Source organism: Podarcis filfolensis (assembly GCF_964270895.1).
Source record: "Podarcis filfolensis genome assembly, chromosome: 14".
Taxonomy (NCBI): Eukaryota; Metazoa; Chordata; class Lepidosauria; order Squamata; family Lacertidae; genus Podarcis; species Podarcis filfolensis.
In genome coordinates, this window is record NC_139616.1 from 25,388,382 (window position 1) to 25,410,367 (window position 21,986).

Below are 21,986 nucleotides of genomic sequence, written 5' to 3' on the forward strand. Positions count from 1 at the left end.
TGTTGGTTTCCTACAGGCATCTGATTGTCTGCAGTGAGAACAAGATGCTGGACTTAGATGGGCTGAATAGGTTGAATAGGCAGGGAGCCAATATACATCCTTGGCGCACTCCCTTGTTTATTGGTATCGAATTTGTAAGGTCGCCCGCTGGAGTGAATCTCACTCTGGCAAGGGTACCTTCGTGGAGCTGGCTTATGAGCCATAAGAGTCTTCTATCAATGCCCTGTTTCGCAAGTTTCTCCCAAAGAATATTTCTAGGAACGCTGTCAAAGGCTGCCTTTAGATCTAAGAAGGCAGCACAGAGGTAGCCCCGGGGAGGGGAGGAGTACTTCCGTGCCAGATGATAAAGAACTATCGCATGATCGGTTGTAGAGCGTTTAGTTCTGAACCCTGCTTGTTCGTGGCCAATCTGGTTAGTCTCATCTACCCATCACAGTAATTTAGTCATCAAAAAGCTGGCATAAATTTTCCCTATGATCGAAAGGAGGCTGATGTTACGGTAGTTTTCCGGCTCCGTTGGAGAACCTTTTTTATGAATTGGTACTATAATGGCCTCCTTCCATATTTTGGGGATGAGACCGGAAGCGTTGATTGCATCGAAGGTTTAGGCCAAGATGCCGGCCCACCATTTTGGGTGTAGTTTGATGGCTTCAGCAGGGATCAGGTCGGGCCCAGGGGCTTTGCCCGGTTTCAGCTGAGCTATTAACTTGGCTATTTCGTCAGGATTGGTGGGAGGCCAAATAGGTAGGTGGGTAAAACTTAGATGGGCCATTGGCTTGATCCAGCAGGCTTGTCTTATGCTCTAGAGCAGTGTTTCTCAAACTTGGGTCTCCAACTGGTTTTGGACTATAATTCCCATCATCCCTGACTACTGGTCTTGCTAGCCAAGGATGATGGGCATTGTAGTCCAAAAGCAGCTGGAGACCTCAGTTTGGGAAATGCTGCTCTAGAGCTACAAACCTTCTGCTGTGATTGCACAGGTATAGATAATGGATGGTGCCGTTGGGTGCCTTGGAATTCCCTTCCTGGAACTGTTGGGTGCCCTTTCTGGCAGACCAGGCCCTTCTTACTTCTCGGCCTGCCCACAAAGTGTATCCCCGCTTCCCCCCCCCTCTCTCAATGCAGATCCAGCTATGTTCCTTCATCTAGTTCATGTTGGCTGGGGGTCAGCCCAGAATAACTGAGCTGGGCTCCACCTTCCCCTGTGTGTCATAGACAGCACTGCCCACCTCCATCTCTTCTTGCCCAGACACAGCTCAGAAGGGCGGAGGATGTTTGGGACGTTTGCTTGGGTTCGGTTTTAGCCTATGAGAGCAAACTTTAAAAAGTTCCTGCCACAGGAAATGGCAGTGCTGATGCTGGACGGGACTGACCACCGTTGCAACCTTTCATGGAGGAGCTTGAGTAGGAAAACAGGGCTCTTGCCAGTCAGCCATGGGCGTGGGAAAGCTTCCCAGCTGGCACCGGTTTTGTCCCAAATAAATGGATCTGGTGTGCTGGGGAGGCTGTTTAAATGGTAGGTAAGGAAGCGGCACAGTAGGGCATTGGCAGAACTTGCGTCCACTTGCAGTTGGCCCCTGTGTTTGTGCTGGCTTGGACCTTGATGGCTGACTTCTTAAAGCCACTTGGAATATGGCTTCGATTGTAATTTTAATCCTGGCGCAGGAGGTGGGGGGAGTGAAGCAGAGCTGAGAGTAAGGATTGGGGAGAGATTTAGTTCAGTTCAGATTTAAAGATGCGCCTGATTTTGCTGATTTGGAATACGTTGTATATACTGTCTTGATTTTCAATAAATTACATGGGGGGAGGAATAAAGCTGAACCAATGTTGTGCTTTTCAAAACAATAGGCAAACTGAAACACAGCCATCTTTTGAAACTTTGCACTTCTCTGAATTTTGTAGTGCTGTTCTCCAGCCAAGTAACGTGTACAAAAATGCATATACAAGTGTGCTTGAAAATGCATTATGTTAGGGGGGAAATTGCTTGCAAAAAGTGTGTGTATTAGTCAAAGCTGCATATAAAAATATGTTTATTGTGAGACATTCACACTAAAATGCCGGTGAGATTTCATGGGAACTTTTAAAAAAATTGTGAATTGTTGTGGAAATGGGGGAAATTGAATTTAAGTTTGGAAATAGAAGGAGCTTGGAAAAATGAGATTAATGGATTTTGGCATGACTGAGATAAGCCATCTTTCTTGCCTCCACCTGCTTCCTTGGCTTGGCCTCCTTAGAAGACCCTTGTTTGGCATGGTTCTGTTTCCACCTCTTTTGGAATAGCCTCTGTTGAGTGCAGGGAAGGGATGCTTGGACGCTTCTTCGCCTGGAGGAATTTTCTGCCAGTGTTCTACATTGCTCTGCTTTTAAACCAGGAATCCTCTGCGGTTCACTTCCAATCACACGGTGCATTTTAAAAACAAAAATTATTATGAGGCTTTCTGCAAAAGGTGTCTCATGTTGCAGGAGCTGTAATTTTGCTACAGGGAAGAGTTTTATAACCTCAGCATTTCAGACATGGCTGTTTTTTAAAATCATTTAAGAAACTTTATATAATTTAGTCTTTAACTGTACAATGCGAGGGAAAATAAATAAATAATGGAGCGGCGATTTCCAGCTCAGAGTAATCTTAATTTTTGCATGTTCCTTGCAGTTTTGTTGTTACTGCTACTTTCTAAATGTTTGCATCCCTTTGCTCTTGTGTTTTTTAAATGCCCTCCCCGCTGTTAATCTGTTCTGTACAGAGAGTTGGGAGAAACACTATAAAAATTCAATGTGTGCAAGCGTGTGAGAGTTAGAGAGAGGAGTGCCTAAATAATAGTGACAAGCAAGAATACAGAAGCTTAATAGCCTCTTCTTTCGTTCTTGGGGTGATGTGCTTCCTGCTTACCCCTTCTTGGCTGTACATGCTAAAGTAAATCTCTTGTAGGCTGGATCTAGGTGCAGTGGTTATTCCTTATTCCTTGATTTTTCAGGAGAGCAAGATCAAAATATCTGGTTGTCCTGTTCTTCCCACCCCGCTGGTGAACAAAATGGGCAACAGTGCAGTGCCATTCTGCCGATACATTAATAACCAGCCAACTTGTCTCTGTGGATTCATTTCCTTCTAATTGCCATAAGATTCTTTTATTCAGTAGGGAAGAACTCTCAAACCAAAGCCCTCTGCCTTTTCCACTTCTAATACTGCCTTTTCGTTTCCAACATTTCAGATCGCTGGATGGCCGGCTGCAGGTATCCCACCGAAAGGGTCTCCCTCATGTTATCTATTGCCGGCTCTGGCGGTGGCCAGATCTTCACAGCCACCACGAACTTCGAGCCATGGAGATGTGTGAATATGCCTTTAACATGAAGAAGGATGAAGTCTGTGTGAATCCATATCACTATCAAAGAGTGGAGACACCAGGTACTATAACGGGCCTCAGTTGTTGTTTTTTAAGTGTTTGTGTAGAAGGCTGGGACACTGGAAGCCAGAGCAGGTGGTGGAATTGCACCCAATATTGCTGACCTTGTTGTTAGACTTCTTGCTGACATTTGCTCCTTGGCTGTCTTACCTCTTCAGTGCTACCTCCAGTATTGGTTCCGAGGCATACAGAGATCCCAGCTGAGTTTCCTCCACTGGATGATTATAGCCACTCCATTCCAGAGAACACTAACTTCCCAGCGGGCATAGAACCTCAAAGCAACTACATTCCAGGTACGGTATGCCTTGCCCCAACAGAAGTGGTGTGCGGACCCTTTTAGTTGGGTGGATGGAATTACAGCTCAGGTGCTCTGTTAGCGAGACCAGAGGTGATCAGGCTCAAGGCCTGGGAGATCTACATTGTCTCTTTTGACTAGAACCACCCGCTCCCCAGGTCTTCCAGACCCAGGTACAAAAATAATGGTGAGCTGTGAATTAAGCAACAGATGGTGGTATCCAACTCAAGGATTTCTGCTTGTGCGATGGGTGTGTTACTCAGTGTTACTTTGGATTCAGCCCAGAGTGCCTCTGAGCGCATGTTCAATCCAGGGATCCAGATATCCACGTCTGGTGCCCCTCTAACGCCTGAGTATTCTCTTTCAGCCACCTGGTTTGTTGGGGGTGGGGAGACCTTTTCAGTTGCTGCTATTGTCATTAAATAAGTAAATGTTGCTAAGCAGCTGGGAATTGGAAATCCTTGCTTTGATCTACGGCAAATCACCCCAAGATCTTCCAGTCAATCTGGCCTATTTTCTGCCCACCTCTGAGCTTAGACACTCGGAACACATTAACATTTCTGCTTCTATGTGTCGCCAATCTACCTATATCGAAAGGAAGTAACTTTAGCATTGAAGGTTGTCGCCTCAGGGCTTTCAACTTCTTGTTCCTTTTCTCTTGCTTCCGAGCAGAGAGAGAAAGAGCCCGTGTGTCTTAACTCATTTTCCATTCCCAGTGAATAAAGGAGCATGGGGAAGGAGGTCTTCTGAAAATTAACTCTGGAGTCTAGAGTGGGCTCAGGATAAGGTCCTCGTAAGTCCTAGACCTTAGAGAAGCCTCAGTTGACCCGTCTGTAAAAGGGGAAGCTGTAGCTACTGATCTTGCAGCATTTACTCTAAGGAGGTGATGGATTATAAAGTTCTTTTTGAGACATTGGACAAGGGCAGCATTGTTTATAAATAAGTGCTCATATTTCCTGAATTTTGCTTGATTTTTATGACAGCTCTGTTTCTCCCCTCCCCCCCGTGCCTTGCCCCCCCCCCCCACTTGCAGAAACACCACCTCCTGGTTATCTGAGTGAGGATGGAGAAACCAGTGACCATCAGATGAACCATAGCATGGATGCAGGTACATCACGCTGGAAATTAATATGTGGCATTTGATGGAATTGTACTCATCTCTCTTGTCATTTTAGTAGAATAATTTACCAGAGTTTGAAAACTCCTTAGAAATGATCTCTCCCAGTCTCTTGCACTCGGTATATGGGGGTAGCATGGAGCCACATTTCACTTGATCATGTTCATTAATTTCAAGAAGTCCAAGTTAGGTCTGTTAATTTAAATGAGTTTACTTGGAGGAAAACCTAGCTGAATGCCACCCACTGCCCCTTCTCCACCTGGCTTGGAGTCTTCCATCTCTCTTTATTTATTTAGGCTGTCATTCAAACCCCTGATTCATCGTGCCTAGAGGTGGGCAGGGTAGTAGTGGAAGAAGGGACAGAGATCTCTCTCTGCCCAGCCCAGACTGCTCCACCAGCCTATGCCCATGGAGTGATGCTGGCATCCCTCCTCTGGCATGCAGTTCTCAGTTCTGCCTGCCAAAGGTGTGGAATCCCACTGGCAGAAGCACCATATCAGGTCACTGGGGAGACAGCATCATGCCTGATCTGGCCCTGATTGCTGCACCCCCCTCCAGACTGGCACAGCATCCTCCCCATCTCCATTTTGTCCTCCTAACAACCTTGCGTGGTTAGGTTAGCCTGAGCAACAGTGACTGGCGCAAGGACACCAAGTGAGCTTCATGGGCCGAGTGGGGATTTGAACCCTGGTCTCCCAGATGCTAGTCCAACACTCTGATCATTACACCACCCTGGCTCCACACTTCTTTCCATTTACAGCTGAAGAGGAAGGGAAAAGTTGGGGAAACACAAGGGCTGGTCAAGGGAGAACTGGCGAGTTGGGAAGAGAGAATGGGACAGTCCACGCCAACACCCCTGCCACGTATCGTTTGCCATCTCCCTCGCCATAGCTGGGGCTGAAGAATGTTTGTGGGTTTCTAAAAGGGGAATGAGTGACACATTTATCGTCTTTTGCCATAAGCACACAGGTGGGAGGAGGCCGGCGTGGGATTGCTGGTAGGCCTCACGCTTAACCCTCTTTTGTCCAACACCATTGGTGTGTGCAATTATTGGCTGTGTGGTCGGCATCTGTCTGAAACGCTATACGGGGCATACCTTCAGGGCCATAATTATTTGAATTGGCTTTGGCTTTGAATGTACCCTTGGAGTGCCCTGCCCGCGTGGGAAAACATACAGTTTTTTTATCCATGTCTTTGATTCCTAAAACTTTATTTGAAAACAGATGTTTTCCATGCAAAATACAAAGGTAAAGGGAAGAATGGCTCAGGCATCAGTGGCATGTGCTCATGGAACTGACATGCAGCAGGTGTCTTGGTCCATGCCGTATGGTGAAGGCTTGAGCCTCTAGTGCAGCCTTTTCCAACCTGGTGGGCTCCAGATGTCTTGGAGTGCAACTCAGCTGTCACCTGGGATCAGCCATTCAGTCATGGGGAGAGATGGGAAGCAGAGTTCAGTCCATCAGCTTTGCCCAAAGACCAGCTCCTTCAGGCACCTCCTGCCCCTGAGCTGTGCCAGCTGGTCATTGTAAGAACAGTTTAAGAACTGGTGCCCGAGTCTGATGTTTTATTTGTCCCTCTGTCCTTTTTTCCTTGTTTGTCATTTAAAAAAAAAAATTGAATTGCAAGCCTGTCCAGATAGCGACTGTCTCTTGTTTTGATTGCTGTATGTAAGCCACCCGAGGAGCCTTTTTTGGCAGAAGAGCAGGGTGCAAATGCCCCATCTCACTCTCTTATTTCAGACAGAAAGAAGAAGTCCTTCTTGCTTTCTCTTTGGGCATGAGAAACCCACTAGGCCAGTGATGGTCAAACTTGGCCCTCCAGCTGTTTTGGGACTACAATTCCCATCATCCCTGACCACTGGTCCTGTTAACTAGGGATGATGGGATTTGTAGTCCCCAAACAGCTGGAGGGCCAAGTGTGGCCATCACTGAACTAGGCTTTAGGCAGCAGAAGGAGCAAGTACAGTCCCCGCTGGCTGCCCTATAATCTGCTGGTGGGCACCACCTTCAGCTGCAGGACGGTGCCCTGCTCTCCCTGTGCCAGCAGTGTCACCCACCCACCCGCTGAAGGGGCAGCAGTGGGGCCCCAGATAACTCCAGTTAGAAGTGCCTCACGAATTGTTCTTTCGACTTGCCCAAGAACTTCCTCAAGCGATTGTTGTGGATATGAATGTCATCACTATTTTAAAAGCACTATAGTAGCGGTATCAACTTAATTCCTGCATTGCAGGGGGGTTGGACTAGATGACTCTTTAGGTTCCTTGCAACTCTACAGTACTAGGATTCCATGTTTCTTCTTGGGCAGATAGTAGCTTACCATAATTGCATCTTCTTTCTCTCCCCGCCCAGGTTCTCCAAATTTATCTCCAAATCCAATGTCCCCTGCACACAACAATCTGGGTAAGGACTGTGCCGTTTGGGCTTTTTTGAAATTCACATAAAGGTGTTTTGGGGATGGCCTAGGCAGTGATATGAAGCTGGTGGGTGGGGCACCTAACAGGGAAATGTCTTGCAAAGGCAAGTGGTGGTTTGTTTTAATAATTAGTTTAAGGCTGGATTTGAAAGAAGGTGCTGAGTGCATGCTATGACTTAACAGAGAATTGCATGAAAATGCTCTACAGGTGGTATTTAACACCTGTTAAACTGGCCAGAATGTTTAGATCTAGGCCAAACACCTGCTGGAAATGCAGGGAGGCAGAAGGCACAATGGTCCACGTGTGGTGGAACAGCAAAAGAATTAGAGAATTTTGGGAGATAATCAAGAAACAAACTTAAAAAAAAATGTTTACATGTTCATTCCCCAAGAAGCCTGAAGCCTCCCTGCTAGGCAGGCTAATGAGCAATGAAATCTCGAAGAAATTTAGGAGAATTTTCATGTATGCTACAGTAGCAGCTAGAATTTTAATCGCAAAGGGTTGGAAAGGAGATGCTACCCCATCCAAACTAAATTGGCAAAACAAAATGTGAGAGTATATAGAACTGGCCAGATTATCGGCAAAGTTTCAAGAAGTTACTGATCAAAAATTTAATAAAGAGTGGGACATGTACAGAGTTTATTTAAAAGAAAATTGCAAAAACAAAAATCCATTGGCAGGCTTGGATTGACTTTCTGCATGTAATAAGATAATTTGATAAAATCAATGTAATTGAAATAACCTAGAAGAGACAAAGCTTAGTGTGTAGTTAAATAATGGAGCTTGGGAACCACAATGAGGGGATCGGAGGTCATGTGGAAACCAACTACAAATTGTTACCTACAACAAGCACTAATTATGGAATGTTTGTTTACTTTTTTTCTTTTCTTTCTGTTGATTACTTTGTGTTGTGTAGTTTTTAAAACCAACAAAGCATTAATTTTTGCTCCTCTCAAATTTTCACTCCTCTCCTTTCTTGCAGATCTCCAGCCAGTCACTTACTGTGAACCTGCCTTCTGGTGTTCCATCTCCTACTACGAGCTCAACCAGCGTGTCGGGGAAACTTTCCATGCGTCGCAGCCCTCCATGACGGTGGACGGCTTCACCGACCCTTCAAACTCCGAGCGCTTCTGCCTCGGGTTGCTGTCGAACGTCAACCGCAACGCAGCGGTGGAGCTCACCAGGCGACACATCGGTAGCGTCTCTTGCCTTGTTGCATCCGAGGAGAGTTTGGTGGTGGAATTTGGTGGAGAGTTTGGACCACAGGAAACCAGGCTATCCTCCACCAGGGCCAGGGCATTTTCAGTGATAGCTCCGACCTGGTGGAATGCTCTGTCCCACAAGACAAGGGCTCTGCAGGACTTGATCTCCTTCCGCAGGGCCTGTAAGACAGAGCTATTCTGCCTGGCCTTCAATTTGAATTAGCCTGATCCTCTATTCCCTTTTCCCTTTCCTCTTCTATGAAGAAACCCTTTCTGGGACCCCACATTTAAATTCTTCCCTGGTCTCTTTGCTGGCCCTAGTAGGAACAACTTGGCCAGTTAGCCCTGGTGATCATTTGATGTCTACTGACTGGGTTCCCCCCCCATCACCCCTGAATTTCAGAATTTTATTGATATTGATGCTGCATGTTATGTTGTATTTTATGCTGTTTTTAAGTCGCATTTTAATCAATGTTTTATATTTGCTGTTAGCCGCCCTGAGCCCGGTTTTTAAACCAGGAAGGGCGGGGTATGAATAAATTATTATTATTATTATTATTATTATTATTATTATTACTATTACTATTATTACTATTACTATTACTATTACTATTACTATTACTATTATTATTATTTGGCTGGGCCACCCACCCTGGGCTACCTTGGAGGCTGGCCATGAGGATAAATTATGAGCAACCATGTGACTTATTGGGGGTGGGGAAGGCAGGGATAAAATTTAAACACCTGATTTCCATGCTGGGTAATGCACTAAGTGTCTCATCCAGCCCAGCATTTTGTCTGTCTGCAGTGGCGGGGCAGGTGCCCCCAGGATAGCTTCCAAGCCATTTGAGAGAGAGAGAGAGAGAGAGAGCCATTGCTTCCGAATGTTTCCTTCCTTGCCTTTTGACTGCTTTTGCCCTGACTTTGCTGCCCTGTGTTTTCCTAGGGAGAGGAGTGAGGCTATATTACATCGGAGGAGAGGTATTCGCTGAGTGCCTTAGCGACAGTGCCATTTTTGTCCAGTCTCCTAACTGCAACCAACGCTATGGGTGGCATCCGGCCACTGTGTGCAAGATCCCACCAGGTAACTCACGAGTGGCTTTCCTTCTTTGTTGCTGCATGCCTGCCACTATGTCTTTTGTCCCTATGAAGGCCCCATCCACCAGCTGCCATGACTTTTGAAACTCTGCAAGGGAGGAATAAGGTAAAGGTAAAGGGACCCCTGACCATTAGGTCCAGTCGTGGCCGACTCTGGGGTTGCGGCGCTCATCTCGCTTTATTGGCCGAGGGAGCTCTGGCGAACCAGAGCAGCGCACGGAAATGCCATTTACCTTCCTGCCAGAGTGGTACCTATTTATCTACTTGCACTTTGACATGCTTTTGAACTGCTAGGTTGGCAGGAGCAGGGACCGAGCAACGGGAGCTCACCCCGTCGTGGGGATTCAAACCGCCGACCTTCTGATCGGCAAGTCCTAGACTCTGTGGCCACCCGCATCCACAGCGCCACCCGCATCCCTTGCAAGGGAGGAATAGATGTGGTCTTTTTGGTGGATGGGAGACAATTGCCAACCCTTACCTGTAACCCTTGCCAGCTTTCTGAGCAGAGCTGTGTCCATGCTACCCAAACTACATCATTTGGGGTGCAGCACCCAATGCCCCAAGAACTCTCATTTCTTGGAAGCGCTATCCATTTCTCCAGAACAATTTTCATTGACCAAGTTTCACCAGTTTTCAAGCGCAGCCAAGTTCTCCAGGTCCCCCATAGATGGGTCAATGGCAGCTGTCCAAACAGCATTGATGGGGAAGTCTTCTCCAGCACCAGAGCCCACCATGTCACCCACTCCGCTTCTGGGGAAGAAGTCTTCCTTTTTGCGGCAATGCAAAGATATTAATTCTGCAAATCTTCCATTTGGGTCCATGGCAAGGGAAAGGACTTGAACACAGGTCCTCAAACCAAACTTATTTTGCTCCTTAACTGGGCTTTTGTGGCAAGGTCCTTCAGAACAGCTTTCCTTAAGTTTGTGCCTTCCAGGTGTTTTGATCACTGGGAGCTGCAGTCCCAAACTGCACCAGCTTGGGGAAGCTCCTGTACCGTCGGATTTGTAGAAAGAACTTGACAGGATATATCCTAGGGATTGCAGCTTCCCCTTCATTTGCCTTCTGACCTCCCTATCAGAAGGCTGTGCTTGTGTGTGTATCTGTAGGCGTTGGTCTGAGCTTGTGCCTAGATCAGCAACTCTGCGCCTGCCAAGACTTGGGAGTTCAGCTGGTTGGGGCACTGAGCGAAGCGCGGCGACGCTGTCATGTGTTTGACAGCCGACGGGAAAAGTTTTTTATTTTCCTGCCTCCCTGCGCTCCAAAGCAGCTGTGAAACTTTTTTTAAAGAGAGGGAGTTTTAGCTTGCAGCTGGGCCCGTGCATCAAAAACTTCGACTTTGGAGGAAGGAGCTCCTCTGAACGTTGAGTGGGTGACGAAGGGAGTGAACGGTGTTTTGTGTTTGTTTGTGTGCATTAAGCACTGACTGTGCAGCTTGCTACCAGAACTGAGTGCAGGTGCTTCCGCTATGATGCTAAGAGCATCTTCTCCCAGGCACCCCCAGTCTCCACTTAGCAATGGGTGTGGGTGAAGGTTAACCTCCATGGGGAGGGACTTGGGTCTTCGTCTGCAGCATCATTTACTGCTGGGCTGGGCAGACTTCAGGCTTAGAATGCAAAAAAAAAAAAGAGCTGGCTGGATCAGGCCATTGGCCCATCTGGTCCAGCATCCTCTTCTCGCAGTAGCCAACCACATGTCCCCAAAGGAAACCCACAAGAGGACCTGAGCATGAGAGCTCTCTCCTTCCCTCCTGGGGTTTCCAGCAGGTGGTATTCAGAAGCATTGCTGCCTCTTGACTATGGAGCATAGCCTTTGTGGCTGGTAGCCATTATCATCCAGCAATTTGCCAGATCCCCTTTTAAAGCCATCAAAGTGGGTGGCTTTCACTTCCTCCGGTGGGAGCAAGTTCCATAATTTAACTATGTGCTGTGTGAAGAAGTCCTTTCTTTTATCTGCCCTGAATCTTCAAACACTCTTCCTCTCCTGTTAGAATGGCAGGGTTGGGGGGGGGGTTGGGGGGTGGAAGCAGGGAAGAGGATGAGCACGTTGCATTATTAGTAAATATTACAAGGTTATGGCTGGCATTTTCAGGGTTATCCCCTCCCTACCCCGACTCCTCTTCGGATCAAGGGGCTCATCTTCCTGACCTTGCAAGGGGTTTGAGGCAGGTGTCTGCAGGATGGTGCCTGCCATTGTGTTCGCTGCCCTTGCTGCCTTTCTTACAAAGTTCTGGCTTGTGGAGGAGTGTGTTGTCACCTCTCATTCAGCAAATAAAATAAAATAAAATCTTTCCATGTGTCTCCGCATTTCACATTGACATTTGCCCTGATCTTGTCTTCAACAGGTTGTAACTTGAAGATTTTTAACAACCAGGAATTTGCTGCCCTTCTGGCCCAGTCTGTGAACCAGGGCTTTGAAGCCGTCTACCAGCTGACGAGAATGTGCACGATCCGAATGAGCTTTGTCAAGGGCTGGGGGGCCGAATACAGGTCAGGTCCTCGTTGCTGTTGTTGTTATTGTTGTTGTTAATGAATCCATACCCTGCCTTTCTGCAAAAGTACACAAGGCAGCTTGCAGGAGACTGGCAACTGTACAAAACAAAAGTCAAATCTAAAAATGGGGGGGGCTCTAAAAAGCAAAACAGACTAGCAAGCAAAACCAGCAGCAAGATAACGCAAGATCCATTAAGACAGGCAGGCCCCGAAGTCCTGTTGTGCTGTCAAAACAAGGCAGCTCCGTATGGGGTGCTGGGGTGGCTAGAAAAGAGGGGGGAACTGTCCAAAACTCACTTTTTGGTGGGGGCTGACTCAGCTTACATGCCCTTGAGAAAGGAGAGCTGTGGGAGGGAGGCGGCATCAGTGCAGGAAATCCTTCAAGCTTCTCCATTGTGGATAAGGCAAGGATGGCTGAATTCTCCAGGTTGGGGCCCTGGTGGTGATGGAGTGTCAGGGCCCCTTCTGCTTTAGCTGCTCAATCCGTCTCGCGCGGGGACTGTCTTCTCTCTCTTCTTTTTAATCCATTGTATTGGGGGCGGGGCGGGTAGGTAGCTAACTTGTGACCCTCCAGGTGGTGTTAGACTACAACTCCCATCCTCCCTGACCACTGGCCATGCTTGCTGAGGCTGATGGGAACTGGAGTCCAGTGACTTCCGGAGGGCATTGCATCGATCACCCCTGCTCTGCACGTTTAGAGTTGGAGTCTAGGGGACTAGGAGATGGAAGGAATCTATTCTGAGATTGGAGATGTTAATAAGAGTGTGGTGCTGATAACCCTAAGGTTGCAGGTTTGATCCCCATAGGGGCATAGCTGTCAATGTTTTCCTTTTTTTAAGGGAAATTCCCTTATTCCGAATAGGATTCCTCGCAAGAAAAGGGAAAAGTTGACAGCTATGCATAGGGGACAACTGCATATTCCTGCATTGCAGGGGATTGGACTACATGATGCTCAGGGTCCCTTCCAACTCCACAATTCTAGGAATTATTTCTAAGTAAGCAACCATTTTGCACCATGTGAGAGGCGAGAGTGTTTTCAGTTAAGAACCTAAGAGCCTTGCTGGATCAGACCAGTGGCCCATCTGGTCCAGCATCCTGATCTCAAAGTGGCCAACCAGGTGCCTGTGGATCTGAGCACAAGAGCCCTCTCCCCTCCTGCGGTTTCCAGCAGCGAAGACTCAGAAGCACTACTGCCTCTGACCATGGAGGCAGAGCTTGGCCATCGTGGCTAATGGCTACTGCTTGTGCACCCCCTTGCTAGTAACTCTGGAAAAAAAGAGAGGGGGGAAATTGAACACAGCCTAATTCTTGCTTGTTTGAAGGTGCTGTGCAGACAGGATGAAAGCCAGGAAGATTCTTAAAGGGCATTCTGGGTCCCTGTTCCTTGGTCTTCTTCGAGAGAGGGCTCCCCATCAAAGTCTCCTTTGCAGGCCTCCTCCTCCTCCTCCTCCTAGCAAGTGACTGGAGATGAAGCCCAGAGCCGAGGCCTCTCGGGTTACCCCCTTCAACTTCTCCAGATGTCTGGAGTCTATTTTGTTTTGAAACCAGCTTGCTCCCTCCCTCCCTCCCTCCTTGCCGACTGTGTTTCGTCTTGGCCGAGGGCCAGGGCTCTTAATGAGATCCAGATGAGTGGGTTGCATTGAGTGGGGAGGGACTGGATCTCATTCGGGGATGGTGCTCCAGTCCAGAGTGCCTTTTGCTCTTGGTGCGATATGGCCGCTGTCCTCCAGTGAGTTAACTTTGGCATCGCCAGGGTTGCTGCGTCTAGTTGGGTCTCTGTCCCAGCGCAAAGCTACCCCCGCTTCCCAAATCATTCGCCTTTGCTGTTTTTGCTCTTCAGGCTTTTGATTTGTACAAAAGATGCACTTTAGGGAGCCATGTAGCTGCACAGAATGAGCTTCCCATTCTGTCCCCACCCCCTCTCTAAGTCAGTGGCTTGGGAATGGGTGTGGTGATTCTCTTTGACAATTACAGGGTAGCCAAAATAGGTTTTGGGTTGTGCTTGCAGAGACAGGGGAGGTGCTTCTTAACACCTGCAAAGCTTCCGGGGAGGGTTTACAGCTCTACAGGGTTCAGTCTTTGGACTCTGGCACACAAATTGGCATCCCGAGAAACCCCTTTCCTTTTTATTTTGTTTTTAAGTATAAGCTACTAGTCCTCAAGGCTTACATGTGTGTGGGCTTACATGTGTGTGGCTTACATGTGTGTGGCTTACATGTGTGGGGCTTACATGTGTGTGGGCAGAGGGGCAGCTAAAACCTTCGTGTAGCTCTTTGTCAAGTCTGCACAGTTGAAGACCCACCCAGTGAAACATTGCCTGCCCTCCTGCCCCCCATGTCTCAAATAAACCTCCTGTTTCTGTCTCCCTCCCTTAGATTGCAGAAAGGGGGGCTGCCCAGCTGTTGAAAGGCCACACAAGTTCTGGGGGCTGTGCAGGGCTGCCTCCCCTCCCCCCATTGATTAGTAGAAGCCAAACAAGGGGGTGCACGCTTTAAAATATTCAGCTATGGAACTGACACAATCTGTGCTGGTTGCAGAATTCCTGGCACAGAACTTTGATACCTTCTCTTGCGATTTTTAGTGTGGAGAGCACATAGCCCTGATTCTCATTCTTCCTTCTCCTCATTTCTAGGCGGCAGACGGTCACAAGCACTCCCTGCTGGATCGAGCTTCATCTGAACGGCCCCTTACAGTGGCTAGACAAAGTCCTGACCCAGATGGGCTCCCCCAGCATCCGCTGTTCCAGCGTGTCTTAAAGGAGCCTGGAAGCAGAAGCCTAGACTTGCAAGCGGAATCTGTTTTAACTCCTGGCAAAGGGCAACCTAAGTCAGTCCCTCACCTGAGAATTTACCTCTCTTTGTTTTTTAAAAAGAAAACTTACGGATCGCGTTGAAAACGAGCATTTAGGGTTCGCTAGTGACGTTGTGGCTGACAGTCTCTTGAGGCCCGATGCCACGTAGTGATGGCTCCTTCCTCTCAGTGAAAGATTTTGCTCTGGCGCTGCTTGAACGAACAGAGGTTTTGCCGTTGCAGTGCCTCGTGGACCTTGCCCAGACAGTTGGCACTTCAGTCGTAGAGAAATTTTGGACTATGGTAGAAGATGTTTTGACACACGCTGCCAAGTGTGAGTTCCAGTGAAGTGGAGCAAGACTTGCAACTTCCCTTGCAGAGGTTCTGCAGCTCACGTTGGATGTCCACAGATGCCCTTGTCAGCAGTTCTCAGAACGGGGGAGAGCAAGGAGAAGGGCCTCTTCTGTCTGTCTCTATCCTCTGCCATCCCACCGCCAGCCTGGCCGCTTCACTAGAGGACATCCAGCTTGGGAAATGGGTGGCAGAGGGACTGCTTTTACATTCCTTAAAAAAAAAAAAAAAAGCTTTTGCTTCTGTGCCTGCATCCTGCATTTCTGCCTGCCAGGCCCATCCCTGTTAGACCATTTGAAGGAATGGTGAGGAAAGGGTAAGGAGAGAGTAGCAATTCCATGAAGCAGCATTGCCCCAAGCCTACAGATATTTCACTTCTTGCAGTGTGGAAGGCCTGATTTATACTGTAGTTGCAATGATCTCAGAGGTGGTATTATGCACAACATCACCACATTCCTCTTCAGTGTATATTTCAGTGTTCCTTCTCTGTCGCTTGTTGATTTTCCTCTGATTTCCCATTAACCTATTTAACTCTTGGGTTGTCCTCACAATGTGCTGCCTTAACTAACTTGTTTTAAAGGCTCTGAAAGTTCCATTAGGGGAGTCTCAGGAAAGGGAGCTCAGCAGTCTCATTTTAACGGGCTGGCAGTCAAAGGCTCATTTGAGAAGGGAAAAGAGGTGCTAATAATAAATGGCCCAGGGGAGATTCAGCCAAGGCTGTGGCACTGCCCATTGGTAGCCCTGGTCCTCTATAAATTGATAGGCTCCTCTACGAAGGACAGGTAGCATCTGCAATTGGTAAGAAATGTGCATCTGACCAAGGCTGCTTGACTGACCGTTTTTGCTTCTTAGAGTGGTTAAGGAGCTGTAAATAGATCATGCATTCTTCCTGCCCTGTAGAATGGCAGGTGTGTGTCTGTTCAGTGCTCTATGTTCTGGTCAGCATTTTGGACGAGGGCAAAAGCAGTGTGTGGTAATCAATGTGAACTGATCAAGAAATGTGAGATTACCAGTGCCCAGCCAAGACCTGTTGCAGGTACAGGGGAATGTGCAGGCGGTTAAATCTCCCAGTTCTAGGATGGTTTGCAAGAGGCCCAGCCCAGCACTTAAAGCAGCTGTCATTGAGCTGTTACTCCGATGAAGGTAGTGAATATATTTTTAATGACTAAAGGCTACCTTCCTCCTGAGAACCCTATTTGAGACACCTTGTGGCCACTGTAAGATGACTCAAGGAGCTGCTTAAAATGCGCTAAATAGATTTTCTGCATTTGCAGCATAGTGGATTTGCAAATATCTGTAAATGCTGGTTTGAAGATGCCGTTTCTGTTTCACATATTGAATTTGGTCGGGTATTTGTCAAATCTAGGAGGAGCCAAACTATCACAAAGCTCCATTGCTGTTAATGGGAATATACAAGAACCAGATAAGCGGCCCTTTGTCAAAATGGACAGACCAGTCTTGGCAGTAACAGAAATCGGGACCATGAGGAGCATTATTTTTAGCCCAGCTGTGTTTGTTACTGAAATATAATTGCCAGGTGCAGCCTGATTACTGGTGTTGCGCTTGCTCAAGGTGTTTTTGCTCAACAAGGCATTACAGAATGGATGGGCAACTTCCTGGATCAGGGAAATTCCTTTCTTTTCATCTACTGTTATTTGCCCAGTAGACACAGATATATGTGACACACAGAAAACAAAGTAGTTCCACTAAGTTCAGTGGGACTACAGTGGAACCTTGGGCTACGTACTGTCCTCCTTATGAGTGCTTTGGGTAACGAGCTCCGCTAACCCAGAAGTAGATGCCCCTAGTTGCGAACTTTCCCCCAGGAAGAGAGCGGAAGTCACGTGCCGGCAGTGCGGGAGCAGCAGGAGGCCCCATTAGCGAAAGTGCACCTCATGTTAAGAATGGTTTCGGGTTAAGAATGGACCCCCGGAACGAATTAAGTTCATAACCAGAGGTACCACTGTACTTCGTAGTCTGTGTCCCATATATTGGTGTGCTTAAATACCTGTAGGATCTGGTACCTGCTAACATAGGGACATAGGAAGCTGCCTTAATGCTGAGTGAGGTCATAGGTCCATCTTGCTCTGTGTTGTCTACACTGCTTAGCTCTCCAGCGTTTCAAGCAAAGTTATCTCCCAGCCCTTTCTGAAGATGATGGAGATTGAACTACAGAGATGCTCGACCATGGAGCTTGGGACCCTCCCCCATTTATAACTGGATGGTGTGGTCTTTGTGGATTTGTCGTTTGTACATATTCTACCATTGGGGGAATGTTTGTTGTCGCTTTTGTATACAGACTCCCATTTTAATTCACAAACGATTAGCAAGGTAGAGGAAACCTCAAAATTCAGAAATCCACCTTCTAGCATACACACATTCATCTCATCAGCTTTTCGAGGATCCATACACACTCGGTTTCCTTCTTAGGTCTCTCTTCTCTGTAGACAAATTGCATATACCCCAAGCACGTTTGATAAGCCGACCTGTGCCTCTTTCCTCATGTGAAACGTGCCACATGAACACACTCACTACCAAGGAAGGCTTTCCAGTCCATAACGCCCAGCAAATGATTGTGCATGAGAGAGATTTGTGCTGTTTCCCGTATTGGAGATGCTCCTCTTCACATGTCCCTCCAAGTTTCAGTGTCTGATGGAGGGAGACCCCCTTTCTTATTTATCAAGTGTCATCAGAATGCAAGACAAGCAACTGAAACCAATGTGGGATGGAATGGTTTCTGACAGATGTGGTTAATCTGCCTCATATCCAAATGGTAGAATTCAAAATTACAGCATTCCCCCCCTCCATTGAGTTTCTCAACATAGGAAACTGCCTTATACCAAGTCAGACAATTAGCTCAGTACTGTCTGCACTGGCTGGCAGCAGCTTGCCAGGGTTTCTGGCAGGGATGCCTCTCAGCCCTACCTGGGGGGATGCCAGGTTGCATCTGGGGCCTTCTGCATGGCAGCAGATGCCCTGCCACTGAACTGGGTCCCTTCGTCCAAAGCGTTTTACACGATTACATGCTACGCTATAAACTTCTGCACTATAAACTGTTGTTTTCATAATAGATATGCACACCTCCCGAGTTAGTCTGTTTAGCTTTTTAATAAAGTGAGGTTTGTTTTGTTTTGTTTCTAGATATAAGGTGGAATCCAGGCAAATGTACTCAAGTGCACTTAACTTCCTCCGAACTGCATCCTTAGTACCTTGTTCCAGAGGCCCCTCGTGCCTTGCCAGATAGCAGTTAGGAAGAGGAGCTGCAAAATGGGGGACTCAGCTATAGCTTCCCTCACCACACTCCCCTTGTGGACCTTCTCCCCCTCCTTTCCTCCCTCCTCTCATTGTGCCTCACTGCAGGTGAAAAGGGCTTGTGCACAATGGGACCAAGGAAGGAACCAGAAATGGCTGGAAGGAGGAAGAAATCCTGTTTCAGCTGTGGTTATTTTGGAGAGACTGGCAGGCAGCACCATAGCAAGAAGAGTCCTGTTTCCCTGCCCTCCCTGCATGCCAGGGCTTCCTTATTCTACAGACGACACTGATCTATGCATGTTTTGCAAATCCTCTTCTGCAGGCTAAAATGTCACCTTAGATGCTCTGTTGCAGAGCTCCTCAGATCCCAGGCTTGTCACTCCAAGAGCAAGAGGGTGTTGGCAAGGACATCTCCTTCCTCGGAGGTTTTTAAACAGGTTGGATGGGCATCTGTCAGGGATTCTGTAGCTGTGATTCCTGCATTGCAGGGGGTTGGACTAGATGACCCTTGGGGTCCCTTCCAGTTCTATGATTCTGTGTAAAAAGCCACCAGCCTTGCAATCTCCTTGTTCTGGCTGGAGCCGCACATCACTAGCGTCTTAATTATGTCACACAGTACTGATTTGGTTTTGAGTGGCACAGATGTTTATTTTTATACTAAACTAGCCCACAAGCCCTAAAGCTGGGTATATGTTACTTTGTAGAAGAGCTTTGCCCAACTTAAGTGGTAGTTTGGTCCAGATGGTCAGATGAAGTGCAAGAAGGTTATTGTTCAGTACTGCCCACATTATAAACTTTTGTTTTTAGTTGCTCCCCACCCCCTTTTCCCTGTCTTGCAGTGTCCGCAGGTCCACCTCATCCACTGCAATGAAGGGAGATACCATGTGCTGGGAGCAGGGCTGTGGCCACATGGGAGGCTGCTCTGGAGAACTTCCTTCTACTAGTCTTTACTCTCTGTCCCCATTTGTCTTAAATATGCTTCTTTATTGACACTAATTAAGAGGGAATCATAAAGCACTTGGGCCTTGCTTAATGTAGCCTGTAACTTCCATGTGCCATGCTTAATTTTCAAAGAGAGAGGCTCCGTCAAATAAAACTCCGCGCATGCTCAGAGGCACCCTCCTGTTTACAGTGATGTCACACACTCCTGGCATTTCACCTTGGTTCCTGGGGCTGGGCCCTGGCTCCAACGAAGCTCTGCCCCCCTCCCCCAATGCCAAAAGGGTGACTGTGATTATGTGGCTTTTAAGAAAAATATTTTTAACTTGTACAGGATTTTGATATGTAGCACTAGTGTATGCTATTAGATTTATACGTGTACCCATACTGGAATCTGCTCTTTTTTTAGCTGTACTCCTCAGCCTCTGTGCAAGGAGTTTTTGGTATCTTGTTAACTGGTTATCGAGTCACTAGCTGGGTCTTTGACTCTTACACGTGTTTCTTTAACATGGCTGCTGGCCGGCACACCCAGGTGGCCTTGACTGATGTGTGTGTATTTGTGTGTGTGTGTGTGAGTGACTGATGAAACTGTTTTTCATTTTAATTAACGTATTGAATCAAGTTGCAATGTGTATTATTTTGCATCTAGCTTACTGTAGAGAAGACTCTCTCCCCCGCGTTGCCCTCCAGCTGCTTTTGGTCTACCAACTTTCATCTGCCCCAGCCAGCAGAGAGGAGGCTACCAGGTCCAGGGAAGCTGCTGTACAGTTTTAAGGCCTGTGTGATCAAATTTTAACTGGCAGCAATCACTTGTAGGAGGGACTGGAAAATGGGTCTGCGGCTAGCAGGGCAACTCAACAAAAGGCAGTGTGTTAGAAGATGGAGGAATGGCCTGGAAGAGGCTGGTTTAAGCTGAGCGGTATGAAAAGTTTTTTGGGGGGGAATCCCGCTCTGAAGCAACTCTTGAATCTTACCTACCTACACCTAATGGCAGGTTTTGGTGGGACTGGAGGTGCAAAAGGGATGATAACTGCAAAACACTCTCTCGCTCCTGGGGCTTTAGCAGTCCTGTGTGGTAGGGAACATACCAGTGGTAATATCCTAACTTATAACTTTTCTAGGGTAGACTGAGACATTATTAGCCCTTCCCACCCTTCTCTTTTGTAGAGTAGTCCAGTTTGAGCCACAGGGTTAAAATTGTTAATATAGCTTTATAGACTTCCATATTTATGTAACTTCTTTCAGTAGTCAAGATTGGACCAGGTATTTAAATTTGTCCGAAAAGGACATTTTGGGGTTGATGAGTTGAGAATTTCATTTGTGTGGGGGGAGGGGGTTGTACTTAAAACACAACCACCTGATGGAGCTGGATTTGGAAAGTAAAAAAGACCCCTATCCAGCCCAAAATTAAGCACTTTTACAGCCCACTGATAGCAGTGGGAGAGTTAAGTGAATGACTAATCTCTTCCAATTATATTAGTGGGGAACGTACTTAATGTTTGGCTGGATCATGCCCACAGTAAAACCCCCCCCTTCCGCCCACCAGCCCTATTATGTTGTGTTTGATAAGTGGCATATAATTTTTGGTACAAGACACTGAGTGGTATTAGGTACCCTACGTTTTCAATGTGCTAGAATTGAGAACTATTGAAATGGACAGTGGTTGGGTCACTATGCCACCCTGGTGCCCTCCAGATGCTTTGCACCACAACTCCCATCAACCCCATCACTCTATGGCTATGCTGGCTGGGGCTGATGGGAGTTGTAGTCTCAGATCCTCTGGAGGGCCCCACATTGGTAAATTCTCCTGCTTTGTTAGTGGTTAACAGCTTCAGATGGATGAGCTGTTACTTGTAATGCTTTCAAGTATCCAGAGCCTGAAATTGTTTGGTTTTTTTAAAAATTACTATTATCATCAGTGAAACATATATGGAGTAAATAGTATGGTTTGCCTTTCCACCTCTGTTCCCCTGCAATCAGTAGCTGCTCATTTCAGGAAACTGCCGTGTTCTTCAAGCATCTTCTGTCTTTAGATGGAGGTAGCTCAGCAATCAGTTCCTTGAAAAAAGTGTTTCTCTTGCAATCTGGTCTGCATCCAGTATTTGCTTTTTCTCTATTTTATACCTGAGGATTATGTATTAATGAACCTTTGCTTGTCATCTATGGGTCTTTAGCTTATTAAGCTTATTTTTATTAAAAGCCTGTAATATCCATGTCCTCTTATTTCTTATATGAAACTTGTACAGTTCTTTTTTCCCCAGGGTGTGTGTGTGCTGGTTGTTAAATCTATAATGATCGCTTCTTAAAAGGGTACTTGCATTAAAATAACACCTACATCAGTTATGGGGGCAGCACCTTTGACGAAAGCTATCTGCAGTGAGCTGATAGTGAACTGCAGTTTGCTTTATAATCCTTCATGCATAATGAACACTCTGGGTGCATGATTCTGCGGGTAATTCAAATGAGAGGTTGGTCAGACAGAACCATCCCTTCTGTTTTATAAAAACTTAATGGCAGCCTTTGCCACCTTCCCCTGCCATGGGGATTGTGATCCTGGGGGGTGGGAGGTCCTGTAATGCACAACAGAAGGTACCAAACAGATCAGGGTAGCTCACCTGTGGCCCTCCAGATGCTGCTTGAAT

At 47.1% G+C, this 21,986-nt stretch overlaps 1 protein-coding gene across 1 annotated transcript in view; it reads left to right on the top strand.

Moving 5' to 3' along the window:
* SMAD3 (SMAD family member 3) overlaps positions 1–21,557 on the top strand; it is a 65,444-nt gene extending 43,887 nt beyond the window's left edge. Inside the window, exons 2-9 of the mRNA XM_083586846.1 lie at positions 3,207–3,400; positions 3,557–3,691; positions 4,727–4,801; positions 7,159–7,209; positions 8,206–8,418; positions 9,372–9,509; positions 11,865–12,009; positions 14,645–21,557. Of these exons, the coding sequence (XP_083442972.1) occupies positions 3,207–3,400; positions 3,557–3,691; positions 4,727–4,801; positions 7,159–7,209; positions 8,206–8,418; positions 9,372–9,509; positions 11,865–12,009; positions 14,645–14,768 (1,075 nt within the window). The 3' untranslated portion in view covers positions 14,769–21,557. The remainder of the gene's footprint in view (positions 1–3,206; positions 3,401–3,556; positions 3,692–4,726; positions 4,802–7,158; positions 7,210–8,205; positions 8,419–9,371; positions 9,510–11,864; positions 12,010–14,644) is intronic.
* Positions 21,558–21,986: the final 429 nt, after the last annotated feature.